At 39.0% G+C, this 25,894-nt stretch overlaps 1 protein-coding gene across 5 annotated transcripts in view; it reads right to left on the reverse strand.

Annotated features, from left to right (window-relative positions):
- Positions 1-25,604, reverse strand: part of Ptbp3 (polypyrimidine tract binding protein 3) — a 77,511-nt gene extending 51,907 nt beyond the window's left edge. Inside the window, exons 1-3 of one of the 5 annotated variants that reach the window (NM_144904.2) lie at positions 25,374-25,590; positions 22,375-22,408; positions 630-702 (exon numbers count right to left, since the gene is read on the reverse strand). In NM_144904.2, coding sequence (NP_659153.2) covers positions 630-702; positions 22,375-22,408; positions 25,374-25,381 — 115 coding nt within the window. In that variant the 5' untranslated portion in view covers positions 25,382-25,590. The other 4 variants (XM_006537851.3, XM_006537852.4, NM_178164.3 and 1 more) reach the window with 4 other exon arrangements.
- Positions 25,605-25,894: the final 290 nt, after the last annotated feature.

Genomic DNA, 25,894 nt, shown 5'->3' on the forward strand with positions numbered 1-25,894 from the left:
GAATTCATCTTTCTCTGCTTCCTGGCGTGCATGCGCATAGGCAACTACCCACACACGGCATCCTCAGAGCAGCCAGGAATTGATTTGGGTGATTTCCTCTATCACTCTTTACCTGGATTTCTGAGACAATGTCTCTCACTAAACCCAGAGCTAGAATAGCTGGCCAGCAAGTTCCAAGGATTCTCTTCTCCTCCCCTTGCACCCTAATCCTGGGTAACAGACACAGGCAATAAGCAGACAGGGCAGTCAAAGCCAGGCCCTCATGGCTGCATAGCAAGCACCACAACTGAACTACATGTATCTCCCCAGCTGCTTCTCCAGTGCTCTAAGGTGAGCTCAGCGGTACAAAGTTGGCTTTAGTCTCACCTCCCATATCACTGTTTACATGTTTATATTAAACAGTCTCTACCTACAATATCTTCCCAATTACTGTGGGGTAGATGGACAACATGGTGGACCCATTCCTAAATTTCTTCAACACTTTTTTCCTTAGCTGAATCTTTCCACTTCTCTTATTGAGTAAAATTCACAAATTTTTACTGTAAACAGTGGCACAAAAGAAGAATGAGAAAAAAAGCAGCTCCTAGAAAGGAAGCACAGGACAGGGTGTTCACACTTACCATACACACCTGCAGAAGTCGAGCTGTTCATGGTAGAAGGTCCGTTAATGACACCAGAAGACAGAAGCTCATCAGATCCCCGCTGAAAAGCAGAATGAGCACTCAATTAATAAAGCAAGTTTTAAAATAATGGTTTATAGTTACTATTAAATTTACCAAAAGTATTATTTATTTAAGTATAAAGATATTTAAGAAAATTAGGAGCAAACTGTGTAGTAAGGAAAAATATAGCAGATGCCTATCAATGTAGTTATTAAAAAAAAAAAGCAAAACACTTGGGACATAATTTTGCAAGTACCTCTAACAATTTTTATTGTTCAATGTTTGAAGTACTAAACTATATTTAGATGACTACATTCTGGCAGTTTTTATTTACATGCAAATAATTTAACATTCTAAGAATCTTGACTTTTAATACTCATTTCTAAAACTATAGATAGCTACAAGGACACAATTTTATCTATACTGGTCAAATTTTTTAAAATTATTAATTTCCATATCATTAACCCTAAAAACTATCTTTGGTGTATACTATTTCTTAAGCAAATATGCTTTTAGAAATTGATTTCTTTACGGTAAGAGAGAAGCGTTTGTCTCATGGTGCTGGGGATTTAACTAGGCTGGGCAAACATGACTCAGCTCCAGTCTTACACCTCGGCTTTTCTGAGATGAGAGTCTTAGTACATAGCCATGACTGAGTGGTAATCTATGTTCTTGCCTCAGCCTTCTGAGTACAGGGACTGCAGGATGAGCCACCAGACCTGTTCAAACAAGAGTTCTGTCCTACTTGAACATCTGAATACTCAATGCTAAAATGCATCAGATAAGCCTTTTCATTAAAAGCCTAATATAGATAACCAAGGTTATAAAAGGGTAATAAATATGAAATAAAAGGCAAAACCAATGTACTTCAAATCGATCAATTTTGTTCATCCTGGTGAATCAAAAAAATATAAGTATTTTGGTTCATTGGGTAATAAAACAATCTTCAAATAACTATATAAATTTTAGAATAACATAACAAATACTTTATTTTCATTCTAAACTTATGTGTTTTCTTGTGTAAATGTATGTTGTGGGGGCTGGGGAACCACAGAGGTCTGAAGGAGGTGTTGGATCCCCTGGAAACAGAGTTACAGGTTGTCGTGAGCTGCTCACTGTGGGTGCTAGGAATGAAACTTTGGTTTTCCTTAAAGATACTGAGGTAGCTCTCCAGCTCCTACTACAAACATTTTGGCTCCTGTGGAAGGACTAACTTCCAAAATGTCTGCATTACTACAAAAACAATTATTTAAACAAAAATGTTTTAAGCATCCAGAAATTACTACCCTCGGTTCTTTTACTTAAGTTTAACAAAACACCACTAAAAAATAAAGGAATTAACCAACCAGGATGAAAGAAAAATTTCAAATTCCAACTCGCCTAAAAGACCAGGATAGTTAAAGCACAGAAATTCCTAATTTCTGATATAAAAGTATTACTGTGATTTCTGATCTGATCATGAACAAACTTTGTAGCTTGTTGTCTACCTGCAGATAAAGTTAAGGTTTTTGAGTTTTAAATATGGTAGTAATTTGTCAGGTGGTAGTGTCACAGGCCTTTAATCCCAGCACTTGGGATGCAGTCAGGCAGATCTCTGAGTTTAAGGTCAGAGCCTGGTCTATGGAGGGAGTTCAAGAACATATAGAAATCTTGTCTTGTGGGACGGGGAGGAATAAATATATATATATTGTTCCCTAGAGATGTAAGAACTCCTTCTGACCACCATGCAGAACCAGAAAAGAAACGATGAACAGAAAGGATACCTAGATCAGTAGTGCATATGTATATATGTGTGTGTGTGTATGTATGTATGTATGTATATATTATATAGTATTATATATTATATACACATACATATACACACATATATACATGTATATGTAATGTGTGTATATAATCTAATATCCAACATGGTTTTAAAGTAAGGAATTTAATGGTTTTTTGCTAATAGATATATCCTCTCTATATATGTGTCTTTAGTATTAATATGTTTCATGCCAAAATACAGCTGGTTTGGTAAAAGGCTCTTAAAACCTGACTTTGCTTTAAAACAAAAACAAAACAAAAAAATAAAAACCAAAACAAACCAAAAAATGACCAACTCTTCACTTGGGCCCACAAGGTAACTAACTAAAATCCTGGTATCGCTCCTCTCACTTTGCAACTATATGCCTTAATTCTGCACCTAGGAATGTTAATCACTACCTAGCAAAAAGGTAATACCTAACTAACCTCTTTATTTCACTTCAAGGTGCAAGGAACAAATATAAAAGTACCTGAGGTACCTTATTGTCAGCTTTTCATAATGTCCTATTCCAGATCCCCACAAAATATTGAAAGGTCTCCAATGTCCTAAACCTGCAGTCACCAAGGACCCCAGAAACAACAAAACCTCCCACAACAAACTATGACCAAATGAGGGTAACTGTCCCTAATGGGAAGGCAGCACTCTAGAGCATGACTCATCCGAGAAGCAGCTTGTCCCCTAGAGTTGTAAGAACTCCTTCTGATCACCATGCAGAACCAGAAAAGCAACAATGGACAGACAGACGACACCTAGATCTGCAGTACCCACCCACTTCCATGCTGCCTCTATCTAAACCTATTTTAGATGGACAAGGACAGGGGTCTCTTCTTTATGTTTCTCTTCCTAGTGCAAGTTAGTTAAATTTCCTTTCTCTGCTTTTCACAATTATTCATTTCTTTCACTAACACAATTAGGACTAGTGGTTGGGCCCAGCCTGTTAGAGAATTCTAAAATTCTTAACATCTGATACACACTTCAAAGTTTTGTATTTAGAGTAAAAGAACAAGTGAAAGAAAATATGGTTGTTTGTGTGTATAATCAACAAAGCATTTATAACCTTAAAAACCTTTTAAAAACCTTTTTAAAAATATAAAAGAGGGGCTGGTGAGATGGCTCAGTGGGTAAGAGCACCCAACTGCTCTTCCGAAGGTCCGGAGTTCATATCCCAGCAACCACATGGTGGCTCACAACCATCTGTAACGAGATCTAACTCCCTCTTCTGGATTGTCTGAAAACAGCTACAGTGTACTTACATATAATAAATAAATAAATCTTAAAAAAAATGTAAAAGAGCAAAACACAAGAAATGAGAATGAGGTACAAATGGAAGAAAGTGAGCAGCATCCCGTCAAGTGGCAATAGACTGTGAGCACTGTGTAGCACCTGCACTTTGTCCTTTCTAGTGAAAGGATCACCCTCTTCCATGCACGGCCCCATGACTTCCAATGCCTGGCTTGGGAGAGCACCTTTCTGCCTCACTGGCATTGAGCATAGTTTTGTGATAGGCTTTGGCCTCTGGAGCATGAACACAAAAACATTTAACCAAAAAAGCATAGGATAGCCGTTTTGTTGGTTTTATTCTCTTTGCTTTCACTCTATAACAAGCATATGCCCCACACAAGAGGAAGTCTTTACTCTAAAGCCCAATCACTGTAAATAAACAAGAAACATTTTTCTAACATAGTGATCAACATAGGAAAACAAGTTTACTCTTACTGGTTATTTGGACATATAAGTTAATTCCCTAACAGAATACCATCATGTGAAGAAAAGTAGTAGAATGGAGCATCAGTCAAGGCAGAGCAAAAAAACTCTTAGAATTACATGGGACTTAGCTGGATGTGATTTAATGGAAATATACATTGGTACAACTTGTAATGCTATTCAACCAATGAAAGTCAAATATATGAATATCTAAAAGATCCCTGTGACCTACTGCTATGTACACACCCAAGATATGCTGACTTATATATAATTAGACATAAGGATATTCCCAGAACACTATTCAAACTAGAGCAGCTGAAAACAACCAAGTGTCATCAATTACAGAATAAATCTTTAAAAATACATGCAATTGTTTATTAAAAACATAAACTACTGTCCCACAGAACAAAGTAATCTCAAATATTAAGAGGTTGATCACAAAGGAAACACTCTTGTGTTATCACTACTTTATGTGACATATGTGTGCAAGGGAGCCAGTTCTCTCCTCAAAGACAACAAGGATGCTTAGCAGGAGGATAAAGAGTGCATCATGGGTAAACAATTAACAGCATTGCCAAGGAGGTCTTAACAGAATGAAAAATGAGACATCATGTGGCAAGTGTGGAAGGGAGGTTAAGACTGCATCAACAGTCTCCTTAGAAACACATGGTCAGTTTACATAAGTCCAGCAATTTCCTGTGGACTTGTTAGCTCTCTGACGATGTCAACACATAAATCAGCTTCATTTGCTTCAAGCATCAATTATTGAAGCTCCCTCTGACTGACAAACTAAATATACAGGGCCAACAAAGCAAAGGAATACTGTTATTAAGCAGTACAAATGTTTGTTTATCAAATTTGATGGGAACTGGTTTTATTTGCAATTCAAGAAAGAATATTAATGTGATTAAAAGACAATATGTCAATCGAGGAAAGCCACTGAAGTAAAATTTAAGATTTTGAAACTAAACCAAAAACCTAAATTCAGATCAGATATAACATGCACATGAAATTTTAGGATAAGGTATCATTTCTTTTACCTATCAAGACCATCAGGGAAACAAACTATCTAAAAAGTCTTAAATCTCTAGGATTCTTTCTTTAAATGAACATACTCATGAAATATTGAAATAAATACCCAAGTACAAAATCAAAACAAAATTTCTAGCAGATGGACTAACAATCTTTTGTGAAACTTTCCAGAATAAAAATTTCATTTGTCCTGCTCTTAGTAATTTGTTCCATAAACAGAAATAAAGTACTATTATGCAGTGATACCATATTGCATCTGTATCATCAGTTGCCTAGAAGATACACCTAATCGTATTTTCCCTTTTCCCTCCTCTGCCATTCCTAGCCAGGGCCCTGGATCTTGTCCCCTGCTGTACTGAGCTTTTATCTCCTTGGCCCTGGTCTAGCCCTACTGATTGCTCTCCTTTATAACTTCCTTCACAGAACTTACAACTTTTTTCATGTACTCTATGTTAAAACCACACACACACACACACACACACACACACACACACACACACCCCAAAAATGTCCTTGCTTAAGTAATTCAGTGCAGTGGTTTTCAACTTTCCAATTGCTGTGAACTTTTAATACAGTTCATCGTGCTATGATGACCCTCATAAAATTATTTTCCTTGCTATTTCATAACTGTAGTTTTGCTGTTAGAAGTCATAAATATTTTAGACATGTGAGTTTTCCAAGGGACTAGGGTTTCACAGCATAGTCTTGATCTAGAACTCACTCTCTAGACCAGGCTGACCTTGAACTCAGAGCTATGCCTATCTTTGCCTTCTAAGTGCTAGGATGAAAGGCATGCACCATCACTCTCCAGCTTACTTCTACTATTTCTAAAGTTCTCTTGGCTTTACTTTTCTCATTGTATTCAGAGAAAGCAAACTCTCATGTCAAGTTCTTCGATCTTTTAGATTTGTCTTGTAGCCTCTGACTATAAGCACATGCAGAAGAATACACATTCTACACCTGCTGGGCAGCATGTTACTTAAATGTCTGTCAGACCCACTTGTTCTGTAGTATGCCTTATCTCTGATGCTTCCCTGGTGATTTCTTTCTAGATGATCTGCTCATTAAAATGAATTTGGGATGAAGTCCCAAATGACACTGTATTAGAGCCTTTATAACTAGTATTGTCTGCTTTACATAAAGGAGTGGCCCCAGAATTAAATAAATACTGGTTTTTAAAAAAGATTTATTTATTTATTTTATATATGTGAGTACCCTGTAGCTGTCTTCACACACACCAGAAGGGGGCATTGGATTCCATTACAGATGGTTGTGAGCTACTATGTGGTTGGGTTGCTGGGAAGTGAACTCAGGACCTCTAGAAGGGCAGTCAGTGCTCCTAATCCCTAAGCCATCTCTCTGGCCCATAAATACATATTTATAACTATAATTCTAGCGTGCTAAACTAGCCCTTCACCTTTATAGAGTAACCTGTGTCTTCGGTTATTAGTTTAATGTGTGCATTCTCTACTCACTTTTGGAGTTTGCTTGTGAAGAGTCTCTTCTTTGATCCTTTCACTTTTAGTTTTTGTGACTGCACTAGTGAACTGGGTTTCTCACAGCAGCATACCAACTGGTCCCACATGATTTCATTTTTTTTTTTCAGTTTATATCTTTTAGCTGAAGAATCCTCATATTCAAGGTTATTACTAATAAAACATGGTCTTGCTATTTTGTTAAAATACTTTTGGTTATTTTTTGGTTTTCTCTAAAAGACTGATTTTTTTGAGTTTCATATTTCTTAAATTTTCATTTATTACAGCTAATCTAGTGGCAGCAAATCCCCTTGGCTTTTGTTGTCTTGGAAAGTATGTCTTCTTCAATTCTAAAGAGTAACTCTAGTGGGTACAGTAATCTTAGTTGCTCCTCCGCACCCACCTCAGGACTTTGAATATATCATATCCATTTGATTCTTTTCTATATGGTTTCTCCAGAGACATCCGTTGTGAGTTTAATAGAACTTCCCATTATGATTTTCTTCTGGCTCCCCCTCTTGCCCCATGGCACTTGTATCAAAACTTTATACAAGCCAGCCAAGTGCTCTACCACTAAGCTATATGCAAACTAACCTGACACCTTTTTTCTTACTATTTTTAGAATTTCCTTTATCTACTTCTTTTGATGGACTCACTATAAGCCTTGGAGAGCATCTTTAAAAAGGATCAAATCTATAAAATCCTTTGAGCCTATTAGATCTGGATAGCCATGTCTTCCCTAATATTTGGAAAGTCTTCAGGTGCTTCATGGAATAGACTTTTTGAGATGAGGTCATGCTGAGGAACTTTCTATACAGGATGTTAATTCTCAAACTGTCTGTGGTAGTTTGAATATGCTTGGCCCAATGAGAAATGGTGCTAGTAGAAGGTGTGGCTTTATTGGAGGAGGTGTGGTAGCCTTGTTAGAGGAAGTAGGTCACTGTGGTGGCAGGACTTTGAGGTCTCATATATATGCTCAAGTCTGGCCAATGTGATACTGTCCCTTTCTGCTGCCTTCTAAACAAGATTTAGAGCTATTGGCTGCACCAGCACCATCTGCCTGCACACTGCCGTGCTTTCCACCATAGTGATAATGAACTAAACCTCTGAAATTGTAAATCAGCCCCAATTAAATGTTTCCCTTTGTAAGAGTTGCCTTGGGGGCTTGGAGAGATAGCTCAGCAGTTAAGAGCACTGACTACTCTTCCAGAGGTCCTGTGTTTACTCTCCAGGGACCACACGGTGGCTGACAACCATCTGTAATGGGATCCAATGCCCTCTTCAAGTGTCTGAAAACAGCTACAGTGTACTCCCACATATAAAATAAATACATCTTAAAACAAACAAACAAACAAAAAAAGTTGCCTTGATCATGTTGTCCCTTCACAGCAATAAAACCCTAACTAAGACATTAGCAATCGTCCTGCCTCTGCCTCAGGAATTCTGAGAAAACAGGTGTGCACTACCACACCTGACCACTTTTGAGCTTTAATAGTGCATCTTTATTGTTTATTTGTCAATTCAGCATTACGTCTTGATTCTGTGAAAAACAAAACTGTTAGAGGTAATAATCTCCCTGCCTCTTCCACCCCTTTTATTATTATAATTGTCACATTCTGCTAGGCAATTACAGGCTCTGTCCATTCCTGTGGTGACTAAAGGCTGACTCAAAGTTGAAAATCAAGAAACAGCACTTTTTAAACTATGTAATTATTATTAAGAAATCGTATTCCTGATACAGTTCATTTTCTATTCTATCGTCCAGTGTCATAACCTTATAGTTACTTGAAGACAAAATTATTTCTGGATTTAAGATCAAATGCATTATTACAGTCCTAGTTAATATCATAACACCATGTCAGTCTAACTTAACAACCATAATTTCCTTACCCTGTTTGTTTAGATTTCCATGACATCTCTAATGACCTTAGTTTTGGTTTTGCTTATACTCTTGTCCTATATCATAACAACTTTTATTTCAAGCTTTCCATGATGGTATTCATCCCACCAAGATATCCTTGTTCAAATCTAGAATTACTGCTTTCTAACCATTCTAGACAACTGCCTAGCAAAGTCTTTTCCCTGCTCTGCTGGGATGGCTCAATGCTTTTTTAAAACCTTTTCCCTGAGTTCTTAGTTTACTTTTCTGTTTTGCTTAAATGTATCCCTAAATAACTAAAAACAAGGTAAGGCTTCTAGGCCCATGCATATGTGAGAATTCTACTTATACAAAAGGTCATTTGACTGCAGCGCTGGGTTAAAATTACTTTCTTAAGAAAATTATAAAGTATTGGGTGTGCGACACTCCACATGAGAGGTTGACAATATTGTATATAAAGATTCTTGATCTTCTGAAACACCTTCCTAAACATGCAGCCGATAGAAAATACACAGAACAGATCACCAATGAGAAGCTGGATGTGGTCAAAGCAGAACCAAGATGTTAAGGGTGAAGTAGAAGAGGTGATTCTTCAGGCTGAAAAAGAACTAAGTCTGGAAAGGAAAATGTTGCAGTGGAAGCCTTGGGAGCCACTGGTGGAAGAGCCGCCTGCTGACCAGTGGAAGTCAATATGACCTCAGTGTCTGATGATGGATGTGAATTAAATGTGCAATTAAATGTTCTGTGATGCTAAAAAAAAAAAAAAAAGAAAATTATAAAGTGTTCCTGTTTTCATTGAGCATGTAGTGGGACTGCTAAGTTTCCAGTCTGACCTTCAGTCAAATCAAACCTTCATTTATTTAAAACTCACTCTTTTCTATAGTATAATCTAAATTTTTAATAAATCCCTCTTAGAAACTAAGAAACTAAACATACAAAAATATGACAAGAGGAAACAAGTGAGAATCAGTAACCTGTGCTAACAGATATACTGAAATGGAGACCCAGACACACAGCTAGGAATAATATTTATAGCAGACATTTTGGGATTCAGTTATAACTAAGTGGTAAAGCATTTATCTCACATGCACAAAGAGGGGCTGCATACCACAGATACTGTATCAGTTTGGTAAGCTTATCTGTAAAGGGCCAGATAGTAAGAGTTTTGAGCCAACTATTCAGCTTACACTGCTGCATGAACAAAAAACAACACAGAAATGAGCCACTCTATTCCAGTACAACGTAGACACCAAATTTAGAAGTCATCTACTTCTCACCTGTCATGAAATACTAATCTTATTTTTTAACACTCACATATAGAAAGACGGTTTTAGCTTATAAGATATAAAAACAATGACCGTGAGTAGTTAGCCCTTCAGCCCTAGTTTGCTAATTCCTGTATTAGTTTAAGGAAGTCTCAATTTCACCCAAAGGAATCTACTAAGACTATTTTTCTGAGAACAAGTTAGCAATGAAAAGGTTACAATGCTAAAAGGCCTGCACTCAGGACAGTAAAACAAGAGGATTGTACTCCCGGCTACTGGAGCTAAACAGTGGAAAGGAAAAAAGACAAGGCAAGAAGAAAGGAGGAAACGAGGAAGAGAAAGAGAAGAAATGAATTAGAAATAGTAACAAAAAAATTTTAAAGTACTAAATAATCCATGGGTCAAAGAGAAAATTAGAAAAACAGGAAACTGTTAGGTATTTTGAAATAATGAAAATATTAGTCAAAAATGTGAAACTTCGGGCTGGTGAGATGGCTCAGGGGTTAAGAGCACTGACTACTCTTCCGGAAGTCCTGAGTTCAAATCCCAGCAACCACATGGTGGCTCACAACCATCCGTAACAAGATCTAACGCCCTCTTCCGGAGTGTCTGAAGACAGCTACAGTGTACTCACATATAATAAATAAATAAATCTTTTTTTAAAAATGTGAAACTTCAAAACCAGTTTCAGCAACTTATAGAAAGCTTTTCTGAAAATAAAATTTAGGGGGTTGGGGGGTGGCAGTGATCGACAAGAGGGAGCACACTCAGGACGTAAGAGCGGTAAGGAGCACTTAGAGCTTCCTGGCTCAGCTCACAGCTGGGATAGCTGGGAGGAATAAACTATTACAAAACAAAACAACCTCTAAACTACTGACTATAAAAGAAAAGTTATGTGGCTTTATAGCTGAAAAGACCAGCAATCACCTTAAGACATTTAAGAGAGAAACAGATGCGAATGAGGGAAAGAGAAACAAATGGAAATGTTCACTCAAAGGGGTCTGGTGAGGTGGCTAGGCAAGTAAAGATGAGCACCACCCAGTGATGCAAGCCTGACACCTGAGTGCCATCCCTGGAACCCCTGTAAGGGTAGAGGAGGGCAACTGACCCAACAACGCTGTCCTCTGACCTCAACATACACACCCTAGTAATAAATTGTTTTAAATTAACTAAATGGGTAAAGGGTATATACACTATTTGTACTATTCTTGTAATTGTCACTTAAATGTATAATTTAAAACAAAATGAAATTTACATTAGTGCATGCCGATATATGATATATATATCATTAGTTTTATGGCTAAAATGAGCCTCAAATTCCCCTGTACACAGTTCAGATACATTTGTTTCTATGTGGTGGCTATCCAGGTAGTTTGACACCATTTGTAGAAGTAAGCTCAATGTAAATTTTAAAATGAAATGTAAATGTTCTAGAACAGCTGAAGCAGTTTTGATAAATAACCATTTAGAGAACTACTCCACATGGTTTCGGGATATATTACATTCTTGTTATTATTAGGTACATGTGATAATAACGTAAGAAGGCATAAATCAAGCAGAAATATCCCAACTCATATGTGGTAAATTCATTTCAAACAACGGTGTCCAATAATTCAGCCTAGAAATTTCTTTCAACAACAAGTGAGAAAAATCTTCCTTTATATCCCCAGAATACACAGCTTTTGTTTTTATTTTTTTAAGATTTATTTATTTATTTTTATGTATATGGGTACACTGTAGCTGTACAGATGGTTGTGAGCCTTCATGTGGTTGTTGGAAATTGAATTTAGTACCTCTGCTCGCTCCTGTCAACCCTGCTCAGTCCGGCCCAAAGATTTATTTATTATTATAAATAAGTACACTGTAGCTGTCTTCAGATGCATCAGAAGAAGGCATCAGATCTCATTACGGATGGTTGTGAGCCACCATGTGGTTGCTGGGTTTTGAACTCAGGACCTTCGGAAGAGCAGTCAGTACTCTCACCCGCTGAGCCATCTCGCCAGCCCTGTTTTTTGTTTTTAAATTCTGGGTTTCACCATGTAATCTTAACTGTCTTGAAACTCCATGTACACAAGACTGGCCCTAAACTCAAAGAGATTCTCCTGCCTGGATTCTCCTGCCTCTGCCTCCCAAGTGCTAGGATTAAAAAGGCATGTGTCACCACACCCAGCTCTAGAATATTTATCAAAAAAAAAAAAAAAAAATCAAGCTGTTGGGCTCTCCTGTGAGGGATTTTTCTTAATCAGATCTGAAACAGGAAGAACTATGGTAACTGGGCCAGAGCAGTTTTCTTCTGAGTGCTTGCCCTCACTGACAAATTCATCTATCCTGTTTCTATGCCCAGTATTAAATCCAACATAGAATGAAAACTAATAGCTCTCTAGGAATCCACACCACCCTACCCCCAATACCAAGTACCAGATTGAGATCACAGGGACACCTAGCCTTCTGGACTAAACAAATATCAGATTCTCCACCTTTCTGTCATGCTACAGCCATTGTTGGACTACCCAGTCCATATCTGTAAACCAACTGATAATTCATATATATGCTTATTTATATATATATATTTATATATATATATTCTATCCGTTGTTCCGTTAGAGACCCCTGACTAATGCACTCCTACACTAATGTGTAAACTACTTAACTCTATCCAAAGAAGAGCATTTCCTCAAACTCTACCCCCGGCTAGCCTTCCTGGCTCACCTAGGGGGTGTGGGGAATTTAAGACAGCACAGAACAAGGACATATGTCCATTAAAAGCTGAACTGTAAGGACATACAGAATGCATCCTTTCTCAAAATCTTACATGTCACAGGGCTCCACTGTTAACAACAATGGATTACAGCTGAAAGAGCTGCAGGGTCATTTTCTAAAGAAAGGACTCAAATAAGAACAATGGGGAAACTGAAGCTTTGGGCACTAAAGCACATACCAAACCCAACCCAACCCAACACCTAGACAGATTAGCATAGAACCTATCCAAAAATGACCTTTTGCCTCTAAATTTCTGTTCTGATATATGGTATCTGGCTTTTCACTAAGTAAAAGTCACTTTAAGAGGTAAATAATATAAACACAGACAAGCATTAAACCCCTGAACAGAATCATGCAGGATAAAAGTTTTGGGGGGGCTGGAGAGATGGCTCAGCAGTTAAGAGCACTGCCTGCCTTTCCAGAGGTCCTGAGTTCAATTCCCAGCAACTACATGGTGTCTCACAACCATCTGTAATGGAATCCAATGCCCTCTTCTGGTGTGTCTGAAGACAGCTACAGTGTACTCATATACATAAAATAAATAAATACGTCTTTTAAAAAGTCCTTGGGTTTTTTTTGTTTGTTTTTGAAACAGGGTTTCTTACCTGCCTTTTGCCTTCTCAGTGCTGAAATTAAAGGCACACACCATCATGTCCAGCTAGGACAAAAACCTTTATAAACTAGATGCCATGGTGTATATACACAGACACAAATGTAACAAAAAATTAAATCTGTGATGGGTTCATTAATAGACTAGATATTACTGAAGAAAAAAAATCAATAAACTTGAAGGTATTTCAATAGGGGCTGTAGGTAGAAGCTCAGTCCTAGAATATACACCCAGCCCCAGTACTGCAGAGGGGTAAAGAAAAGGATTTCAGTAGAAACTTCCCAAACTGAAATGCTGAGTGAAAATAAACAACAAAACCCCAAAACATCCAATAATGTGTGACAATTTCAAATAAGTAACAGAGACAAAAGCCAAAAATATGTTCAAAAGGGGAAAAAATAGTATATGTGTGTGTGTATATATATATATATACATACATATATATATAATGGGGATACATGGAAGGGGCAAAAGGGAGGAAACAGTGATATAATTTAACCTCAAAAAATTTTAAAGTAGTGTTTAAAATGTAACAACGAGAAAAGGTTAACAATAGGGCTCCCTAGTGCATTCTATATGCCCAGCTACAGGGGAAACTAAAATAGAAAGAGCCAAGAGCCATTTTGAGGCATAATATGTAATGTAACAAGACTGAGAAAGGCAGACAAACAGACACACACACACAGAGAGAGAGAGAGGTGGGGAGAGAAATGGAAAGAAAAAAAGGAACAAAGACTTGCAATTTTCCATAATTAGTGATTTATATCAAACTACAAATTACAGCTCCAGGAAGCTAAGAGATTACCAATGTAGATAAAAACCAAAATTAAACTTATACTTCAGCATGTTGTTCAAACTATAGAAAACTAGACAAAGAAAACCTCTGAGGAAGGAGAAATAAGTGTACTAGGTCTATACACACAAAGCATTAAGAATAACAATTACAAGGTCTCATCAAAAGCATTAACAAAAAGACTGAAACACTTAAGGTGTTAGAGAAAGGGAGGAAAGAGCCAATGCCAAATTTTTAGTACAGATAGTACCTTTCACAGTAAAGGAACTAAATATGCCAGGTGCTGGAGGTATACATAGTTTATCTACAGAATATCCAAGGCCCTCTAAATTCAATCCCCAACATTGCCTCCACACAACCCAGTATGATTTGATGTACCAAAACTAAGAGACTCCACTGTTAGTAGGATGTCTGTAAGAAAAGGTAAAAGAAGTTATCTGAGGAAACAGAAGTTCATTCTGGTTACTGAACAGGAACTTGGATCTATATGAAGGAAATCCATAAATAAAGGTAAATTAAAATCATTTAATTTAATTGAGCTATCAGGGGTGGGAAGATGGCTCAATGATTACGAATGTTCATTTCTTTTGCAGAGAACCTGAGTTCTGTTCCCAGTATACACAGGGCAACTCACAACAGCCTGTAATTCCAGTTCCATGGGATCCACCACCTTCTTCTGATCTCCACAGGGGCACAAACTCACTCTCAGACATGCACACATAAAACATTTTCAATATAATTGTGCTATAATAACAGCTCTAAAGTACAGGATAATGCATATGCTTAAGAAAAATGAAGGTTAGTGAGGTCATAAATGACAGAAAAGAACTGAGACTGCTGTTTTATTGTACCTACAGTACACATGAAGCAATATAGTGATTTTGGATGCTGTACTTATGAGTTATAACTGGATATGTTAACTACAAGGCAACTTACAAAGAAAATGTTTACAAAATAAGAACTAATTAATGTGCTGAGTGAGAAAACTTGAATCAGTTACATGTTCAACTAACATAGAAGGGACTGATGTGCACCCTCAATCTGTCTGGATTTGAAAGCATCTAGAATACACGCTTTTAGTGTGTGCAGGAGGGTGTGTCCAGAAGTTTAACTGAGGTGGAGAAAATATCCTGATTATAGTGGAATCATCTCAGGTACTGGGATCCCAGAATGAAGAAAAGAGAAAAAGAAGAAAGCCAGCTGAGTACCAACATTTACCTTTCTGCTTCCTGACAATGTGAACTGACCTCAAGCTCCTGCCTCCATGCCTTTCCCACAATGATGGTCTTCTGTACTCTCAAACTATGCACCAGTGTAAACCTTCCTCTCTTCCTTAAGGTCACAGCAACAAGAAAAGTAACTAATATATTCATTAGACTACAGTTCTGTGATTGGTCAGTCTACTTACATCAATTAAAAGATCATCGGAATCTGTGGGGTGTGAAGGTGCTTGTCATAATTTCAACACTTGAGAGGCAGAAGCAAGCAGACTTCTGAGTTGGAGGCCAGCCTGGTCTACAAAGAGTTCCAGGACAGCCAGGGCTACACAGAGAAACCCTGTCTCGAACCCCCCCACCCCCCCAAAAAAAGGAAAAACAAGTGAGTTCCAGGACAGCCAAGGTTACACAGAGACCTTGTCTCAAAAACAACAACAAAAGCAAACCAAGCAGCTGCTTTTTGGGGGCTGATGAAACTGGTCAGTGGGAAAGGTACTGGTTACTAAGCTTGACAACCTAGAGTTTGGTCCTCTGTACTCACAAGAGAGGAAGGTGAGACCAATTCTGGCAAGATGCTTTCTGACCTCCACTCACATGCTGTGGCCTATGCACACACAATTACATAAGTAAGTACATAAATGTTAATTTTTTAAAAAATTCGATTTTTGTCTTTAAGAAACACTAAAGAGGTGGGTGGTTGTGGTGTATACCTTTAATCACAACACTCCGGAGGCAGGGACAGGCAGAGGTCAGCCTGGTCTACAGAGCTAATTCCAAGACAAGGGCTGTCTCCAAGGAAAAGAAAGAAAAGGGGGGGGGGGGGGGAGAGAGGGAGAAAGAGGGAGAGAGACCGAGATTTAAGGGTGGCCAGGATATAAGGGAGAGAGGAAGAAGGGGAGGGAGGGAGGGAAAGAAGAAAAATATAGACTTAACAGATGGCCTGGAAAAATTCAGGGATTGAGCAGTTGTTGCTCTGAGGTTCAACTCCCAGTACCCATATGGTACCTCACAACTGTCTGCAACTCTAGGACAGTGGTTCTCAACCTGTTGTTGAAACCCCTTTAGAGGTAAACTACCCTTTCACAGGAGTTGCCTAAGACCAACGGAAAACACTAATGTTTACATTACAATTCAAAACAATAGCAAAATTAGAGTTATGAAGTAGCAATGAAAATAACTTTATGGTTGGGGGTCACTACAACATGAGGAACTGTATTAAAAGGTCACAGCCTTAGACAGGTTGAGAGCCACTGGATATATTTGTTAAGAGAGGAGATACTACACTAGAATAAAGGATAGTGTTAAAAGGCCAGAGAGTGGTGGTGTACGCCTTTAATCCCAGCACTCAGGAGGCAGAGGCTGGTAGATCTCTGGGTCTGAGGCCAGTCTGGTCTACTGAGTGAATTCTAAAGGGTTACACAAAGAAACCCTGTCTCAAGACAAAACAAAACAAAACAACAAAGGGACATCACAAAATTCCCCCAAAAGTGAACAGCTAGATAGTACACAGAAGAATCCTAATAAATATAAGTAACAGTCATCAAATCAGTAACAATGTTGCAAATACAATAAAATATTACTGATACTAGTTACATCCTTTAGATACCTAAAAGTAAAGTAGAACAGAACCAAGCCTTGCAAAGGGTAGAAAACAACCTGAGTTCTAATATAGATGAGATTGGGAGATCAGGCATATTCAAGGTAATATGACCACAGATGTGAGCTAGAATATAAAGCAGATTGTGTAAAGTGCATACATTTTAGAAAACGGTTCAACAGCTCAAGGTAGGCTCTTCATCATTATAATGAAATACTTGAGACAATTAACTTACAAGAGAAGAGTTTGTTCAGCTCATAGCTCTGGGGGTTCCAGTCCAAAATCAAACAGATAAAACTGCTGTAAGAGGGCCAGGTAGAAACAGCAGTGTGTGAATGATAGACAAATAGTTTACCTAAAGTTCAAAGAACAAAGGGAAAGAATGAAGAGACAACACCCCACAATCTCATGGAAAACTAAAACCTTCACAGGAAACTAAACCTAATCCCAGCACTCAGGAGGCAGAGGCAGGCGGATTTCTGAGTTCGAGGCCAGCCTGGTCTACAAAGTGAGTTCCAGGACAGCGAAGGCTACACAGAGAAACCCTGTCTCGAAAAACCAACAAAATGAAATGAAATGAAATGAAATGAAATAAAATAAAATAAAATAAAATAAAAGGTTCTATTAATTCCCCAAAATGCTACCCTGCAGAGTGAGCCTTTAACATACAGATCTCTGAGGAACATTCAAGATCCAAACAATACTGAACAGTTTCTGATAAGTCTGTATGTCCTATTATCCTGCACTTCTACTCCTAGGCTTAGAAGATAGATATACAACAGTATACTAAAGACTTATACACAGGGATAGAGAAGTGGCTAAGTGGTTAAGAGCACTGGCTGCTCTTCCAGAGGTCCTGAGTCCAATTCCCAGCAACCACATGGTGGCTCACAACCATCTGTAATGGGATCTGATGCCTTCTTCTGCCATGCAGACATAAATGCAAACAGAGAGAGCACTCATCTATAAATAAAATAAAGACTTACACACACACACACACACACACACACACACACACTCACATGCACACACGCAGGCGCGCGCACACACACACAGAAGCTTTATTTGTAATATTCCCAAGCTGGAAAGAAAATTCAAATGCCCATCAACATGAGAACAGATTTTAAGACACAATAAAAAAAACAGAAATAAGCCGGGCATGGTGGCGCACGCCTTTAATCCCAGCACTCGGGAGGCAGAGGCAGGAGGATTTCTGAGTTCGCGGCCAGCCTGATCTACAAAGTGAGTTCCAGGACAGCCAGGGCTATACAGAGAAACCCTGTCTCGAAAAACCAACAAAAACAAAAAACAAAAAACAGAAATAAAAGGATGAACTACTATGCAACAGCAACATAACAAAATTCATTTTGCTAAGTGCAACAGCCATACAGGAGAGCTTATATTCTATGGTTCTGTCATATGAGGTGCAGGTAAAACTAATCTCTTACTGAAAATCAGAACAGTTGCCTAGACTTTATCTGGAAAGAGATAACAGGAATCTTTATGGAGCAGCATTGTATTGTTTTGATTAGAGTGTTAAAATTTGTCAAACTTTATTGAATTGCACTCTAGATAAATAACATTTCATCTAAAAACAAAACAAAACAAAAGAACACTGTTGCCACTGTCTTCCACATTTCCAACAGTGAAGCATAACGGTAAGCAAAGGTTTTCTGTAAATGACCATGAGGTCAATACATTATGCTTTGCAGACTGAGACCACTATTCAGCTGTTAATATAATGTGAAAATAACCACAGACAATATTGAAACAAATAAGCATGGCTACGTCCCAATAAAACTACTTACAGAAGCAGGTGGCAAGCCAGGTGTGCCCATGGGCTGCTGAGTTAACCCCCAAGGTCTAGCATGGAGAAAACTGACCTTCAAAAGTAATTTTGATATGCTCTACTGTTCTTTTCTACATAGCAGTCATGGCAATTATTGGAAGTCAATTACTGTCCTTCCTAAACACGTGTTTTCCTATACTCAACTACTCACTAAAAATAGAAAAGACTGTGACAGTTATGAAAGACCAAAATAAACAGGAATATACAAAATGTGGCTTTGAGATTTTTGAGTAGTAGTCAGCTAATACTACTGAATGCGCAAGCTGGAAGTTTAAAATGCACTTTGGCTCTCAGAAAAGGCCATTGCCTACAATGCTGTCACTGATTTATGTGGCATATTAAATCCCGAAAATGAATGCCATAGCACTCTTCATCACCAGATTGTGTCTTCATTTAAAGGACTCACTGATCATTGTTTCTCAATGAGTCAATGATATATTTATGTGTGTGTGTGTATTTTGTATAGACATATAATATACATATACAGATAGCCAGTCATAGTAGTGCATACCACCCTAGACATTGGGAGACTGAAGCAAGTTTAAGTCCAGTTTGGTTAACCTAACAAGACCGTCTCAACAACCCAAAAAAAAAAAATTATTTCACAATGAGTTCCAAAAGCTAATCTTTTAATTTGGGCAATGTTTAAAAAATAATACTCTGGGCTGGAGAGATGGCTCAGTGGTTAAGAGCACTGGCTACTCTTCCAGAAGCCCTGAGTTCACATTCCAGCAACCACACAGTAGCTCACAACCAGCTATAATGTGATCTGATGCCCTCTTCTGGCATGCAGATGTACATGCAGAAAGAGCACTCATATACATAAAATAAATAGATAATTTTTTTTAAATTAATTCCCTAAGCCAGGCAATGATGGTTCATGACTTCAATCCCAGCACTTGGAGAGACAGAGGCAGGCAGATGTCCAAATTCAAGGCCAGCCTGGTCTACAGAGGGAGTTCCAGGACAGCCAAGACTACACAGAGAAACCATGTCTCAACAGCTCCCCCAAAAAAACAATAATAATACCCCACAAAGAACATTCAAGGTACATATCATGATATGAATCCGAAAACACCTGAAAATGTATACATGTCTTCAATACATTCCAATCTAAATAAGGACTTCTTTCTCACTAAGTTAATGCCGATTAGAATACCAGCAGTATCAGAAAGCTTGGATTCCAGTATGTGTTCCACATCATTCATTCATTCAAACATTTATAATTATCAGACACTAGAAACAATAGTAAAGAAAGCCTCACAAATGTCTTTTGTGACGTTATAAAACACTTTAAAAGCAACTTAGTTTCCCTTTGTTAAAATAATTACTTTTATATTTACAAGTATTTTAAATTATCTTTTGCAAAATCTAAATAATCTAATTTTTAGGACTAGAGAGAGCACTTCCTGCTCTTACAGATATCTCAGGTTCAGATTCCAGCTCCCATACAGTAGCTCACAACCATCCTTAGCTACAGTTCCAGATTGCCCTCTTATGACCTCCATAAACACCAGACACACATGTAACATACACCTAACATATATGCAGGAAAAACACTCATACACATAAAATAAATTTTAACTAATTTTAAATAAATACCTTTTTAATCCACGAAGCAAAATTAGGGAACACTGCCTAAATTCCATTCTTGCTAATTAAAACCATTAATTGTGTTGTATTATTCAAACACCAAACAAAGAAAACAAATATTGACTTATTTTTCATATATTCTGAATGAAATGAAAGTCTTACTGACTCATTATTTGGTAATAACTAAATTTCCTTGGTGAGATCAAAGAAAGAACAATCTTGCCAGAAAGTACATTGAATATTTTAAAGCACAATTCTAGTATTTCAATATATAGATGCTGAATAGATGTATAGTATACATTTTTATAACATGCATAAATATATTAATATAGGCTGCCTATTGAATTAACTAATCAGCTTATCATCTCTTCAGAGCTGTTGCTTTCAAAATGGTTACTTCAAAAGATACAAACAGAAAATCCAATCTTAAATATTCATATCTGGTTCCTAAGCATAACATTTAAATTTCTTTCATTTATTATGGATGAGTTTTCACCATAATAAAATAAGCATAATTCTTTAACCTTAAAGTGGTATCTTTTTTAAATGTCTGCTGTATTTATTTCTGGCCAGATAAAAAGCCAGAATCACAAAACACATCTTTAAAGACCAAAACAATTCACTTAAATATCCCTTCTTCCACAGGCACCTCAGAGACACAGTTGAGGCCTGAATTTCTAATCTCTGCATATTATTCTTAAGCGAGAAACTGATGACATACGGGAGGAGGCAGTTCCAGAAAAGGCTGCCTCTATTAATTTCCTACTCATAAACATATTCAGAGCTTGCCAAAACAGGCCAACTCTACCTAACCTCAAAAGATAGTTCTCAACTGTGCTAGTCTTAGACACCCCATTCTCTAACTTCTCCTTATGCCTATTTCTTAAGAAATCATAGAATACAAGCACTACCATCACATCCTGTAAGTATACACAAACAAACAGAACTGACTAACAAAACAGAGCTAGGGAGCCATGGTGGGATGTGTGCTAACTCTGACAGACTAGAAAGCCATCACACTATATAAATAAACCTAGCTTATTTAAAATAGATGCAAAGGTAAAGATTTTGTTCTTCTTTCTCCAGTAATCTGCACTATGTGGCCTATTGAACTAGATTCCCAAATCAGTATCAAATATCGAAGAAAACTTTATGACAGTTATCTTATTATTTTATTTTATTTGTCTTTAAATTTCATGTATGTGTACATGCCTGACTATGTATGTGAACTCAGAGGTCAGAACAATGCATCTGACCCCTTGCAACTGAAGGTACAGGTAGTTGTGAGTCACCGTATACCTCCTGGGAACAGAACCCTGGTTGTCTGCAAGAGCAGTAAGTACGTACTGCGGAACCATCTCTCCAACCCAAAGACAAATTATAGTTTTAAACCCTCATACTGACTGAGGAGTACTGTTTTCTTGATTTGTATTTTGTAATCCAATAATGAGAAAATTCTGGTGTAACTAAAGACTTGAAACTTGGAAAAATCATTACTACAACATATTGAGACATATTGAGTTCTCTAGATAGTCACGTTTTAGATAGAGACTTAACTGCTAGCAACAAGGTGTAACAACAACAACAACAACAAAGGGGTAAGTCTTTGAAAACTGAACAGGAAGACAAGCATTTGAACACCTTGGACAAACTTTCTCAACCTGCTTTTTCATCTCTAAAATAAGACTAGTAATTACCCATCTTGAAGGGATGTGATAATGATTAGTGCGCATACAGGTAAAACACATGGCACATAGTTGGCAGTCAAAAAAAATCAGCTATTGTTATTTTATTATTCATAAGTGCAGCAACAAAAGAAGATTTTAAAAAAAATATCAGGGCCTATGATTATTTTAACTACAAAAACAAAGCCAATCTCCCCCTTCCCAATTCTGTTAAGTAATACTTTGGGTGGTTTCAATTTTCCATACATAATACTATAGTTTCTCCTAAAAGGTACATAAAATCCAAAATTAGCCACAAGCCTACTTATTTTGGAGTTAAAAGTAAAAGACTATTACCACACAGAACAAAAGACAATTTTGTGAACAGGTGAAATCATTTCACCACTGGTGGGGAAATGTCAAAATTAAAATATAAAAACTATGAAAGGATAGTAAAAGATTCCTACCTTTAAACCGACTGCTATAAGATCTGTAACAACACTGTATGGAAAAAGTAAAAAGAGAAAATGGAAAACAAAGTTAGAGAACAAGTTTTAAAAGACAGATAAGATTAAAGAAAAAGAAAAAGCATTATAATAACAAATAATGAAAAAATGAACTGTGAAATGTTAATAAAGAAAAAAAAAACAACAACAGACAGTGTAGCAACAGCAGAGTTCAAAAGCAAAGCCTCAACATCAACGCAAGAAACAAATTACTCTCTAGTGTGTAGGAAAGAACAGTTGTGCTTCAATACAATAAGCATGTGTTTATCTCACTTTGACAAGTCCAAACCGAAACTGAAATCATCAAAGTTCATTCTTTTAAATCATTGACAGGAGTGATCACACCCTGAAGCCTCGGTAAAACAGAACCTGGGCTTGAACTTTACAGCCACAAAAAGCATCTTGTAAGTCAGCTTCATATCACCCGAAAGCCTCACAAAAGCATGACTGTCTCCCAGGCTAATAACTACAAGCATCAGTTTGTACACACCATTCAGATTTACTATTTTAAAAATGTTATCCATCAATACTGTTCTGAATACAAAAAACCATGGTAGAAATGAACATGAACGAACACACAAACACACAAGAACATACATGAACACACACACACAGGGATGGGGGGGGGGAGGCAGAGAGCTGGGATTCGAGGAGGAACTAAAAATATGTTGGCTAGTATGCTTTGTTTTTTTTGTTTTTGTTTTTTAACTACTCAGAATAAAGGAAATGGGCTTTTTGCAAGCTGTGGGAAAATGAAATTTAATAAGCTTGCCTGGGGCATAGGTCACTATATTAAAAGCGACACTCTATAAGATAATGTGTGAAAACTCCTATGCAGCTATACCAAAACTGGCCTCTTCTATAGCTTCAGTTAGCAGTTTAGCTCCATATTTCCTAAAAGAAAGCTACACATCAGTTCTGTATTACGTTACTAATCAATAGAGTCATAATTTCCTAAAGGTATGTAAACTTGCCTTTGCATCAAGTGGTATAAACTTCACTGTTTTAAACAATAACCATTCCTTTTTTTCCTTGTGGAGTCCTGAAACTTGTATTCATTTCTCTGAAACGTAAGCCTGATAAATAGCTGATACACTAGACTTTTTACGAGTGTGTAATAGTATCTTTGCTGGTCCTGATGTACAAAACAACATTTCCCCATTTGAATGCCTCCGTCTGCATCACCGGCTTCTTAGCTTTAATTCCACAAGCAAGGCAAAGTTCTTAAAAACTATCAACAAGTCAGTTTGGGAAGGCTAGGGCAGAGAAGTATGAGCAGAATGAATGAGGTGGTGTGTGTGTGTCTATGTGAAACATTTTAAAACCTGTTACTTTGTAAGCCAACTAAAAAGGTAATTTTTAACAAGATGTAGTAAGTAGCAAATGCTCACTAAAAGCCTATGGATTCTCTGTTCTGGATCAGATAAACCGTAGATGCTGAATAAGGGTGACTATTCCTAGTCACCCTTGCCCCCCACCATTGCGCTGTGGGGGAGGAGCTTGCACTTCACAGTGAAGAAGCGAACAGTCAAGCCCTTTAAATCTCACCACACAAAAAGCTAACTTGTTTCCCCACACCCGAAGTTGAACCTTCTGAAGACGAACACTTCATAGCCCTTCCTGAACTGATATAATGGCACTTATGGCATAAATCACTGAAAGTTATTTCACACGTAAAATGAATCAGAGTCGGGTAATGAGAAGCCAATGCTCAAGGTGAAGCGTTCGCTCGCAAAGTAGCTCCCATTAAATAAAAATACTTTAAAGAGCATCACAACCATAAATCAAAATCTAAAATTGCACTTTGATATCTGCAGCAGTGTGCAATCTGCATTCAAATGAGATAAACCATATATCACAATATTGTGAAATTAAGATAAACGAAACCTAACGAGGGCAAAAATTGTAAAATTCTAGTGTCCTCACTTAAACACGTATGATCAACTACGCGGCAAGTTACTAAATGTATTTTACTTTTCAAACAAGTTATATGCTCCACCATTCCGCAGTTTATAGAATCCTTGTCAACAAAAGTCGGCGGGGGAGGGGGTTAAGGAACAACTCAAACGGCAAAGGTTTAAATAAATAAAAGGTGGAATTTCTAATTGACTTGGAGTTGTTGGTGGTTTTTTTTAATCTTGACTATATGACCCTCAATTCACGCTTTTTATTAAAATACATCAGGTCCTGCCCCATGTTCCAGAGTTCCCAGAGAAATTACGAGCTCGGAAAAGGTGACTGTAAATCTTTTTTTTTTTTTCTTTTTTCTTTTTTTTTTCCCCCTTTTAGTCACAGACCCCATTTAAACCGAGCAGTTGAAAGCGCCCGGAAATCTACACTTACACAATATCTGACATCGCCCGAGGCGAATTCACGAAGTTTCTTGGGGGTGGGGAACGAAGAGGAAGCGTCCCTGGTGATAAAGTGCAGACGCTCGGTATTTAGAAGTGGTTAACGTATCTCACAGCCCAAATCGGGAGACCCCGCCGGTTCCGAGACCCGCACGGGCCCGCAGTTCGAGACCCGGTCGCCGCCCAGACGGCTGTCGCCGCTCGCCCGGGCCCGCCGCCGGGGGAAAGCTCCGCCGCGCGCCCCACCCCACCGGTAAACAGCAACTCCCCGAGCGCCGCGGCCGCCTCAGCCTCCGCCCCCGCCAGCGCCGCGCACCATTTTCTGAGAGGAAGTGTGGGGAGTCCGGCCCGGCACCCCGGCCCTGGCTCGTCTCTGCTTCCCGAAGGCGCCCCGAGGCTGCGAGGGGCGGACGTGACGGGGGCGCCGCGCGCAGGAAGCGGAGACCGCGGCGGACAGACCCCCGCGCTCCCAAGGTCCCTGCCGTCGGGCTTAGCCCCGGGCCGCTCCTCCGCTAGCCGGCGTCGCGCCCTGCTCCCCGGCCTCGGCGGGACGCGTCGCCGAGAGGAAACGAGGCCAGCGCAGCCCCGGAACGGCCACCCGGCACTTACCCATCCATGGCCCAGATGGAGGAGCGCGTTGTGCGGGGATTGACGGGCTCACCGCGGGCGGAGAAAGCGGGCGGCGGCTCCGGGAAACCAGCGAGCGGAGCCGCTCCGCAGCTCCGGCCGGTCAGAGGTGGAAGGAAGAGTGGGAAACAGGGGCGGGGACCGGGCACGCTCTCGCCAGCGCCGCGCCCCCGCCCTCCCGGCCCGCGAGCGCGTTCCCGCCTCGCCTGGCCCCGCCCCCTCGGCGTCGACGCCCTCCCGGGGCTCGGCTGGACTCCAGGGCGCCCTCTTCCCGCCTTCGCCTCTTTGCCCCGCCCCGACACCACCACCCCCGCCCATGCCTCCGCGCGCGTGCGCGCCCCCCGCCCAGCGTCGCGCCTGCGTTCGCGGGAACGCGCGCCTTGTGCTTCCCGCTTCGCGACTCGCCCTCCTACAAGCCCGCGGGCCTTCCGGCTCCCGGGACTCAGGCTTAGGGCCCTGAACGGTGCTGGCTAGAAAAGCCTGGGGACCCCAGGGAACTTTTG

The sequence above is a fragment of the Mus musculus genome, chromosome 4 (assembly GCF_000001635.26).
Source record: "Mus musculus strain C57BL/6J chromosome 4, GRCm38.p6 C57BL/6J".
Lineage (NCBI taxonomy): Eukaryota > Metazoa > Chordata > Mammalia > Rodentia > Muridae > Mus > Mus musculus.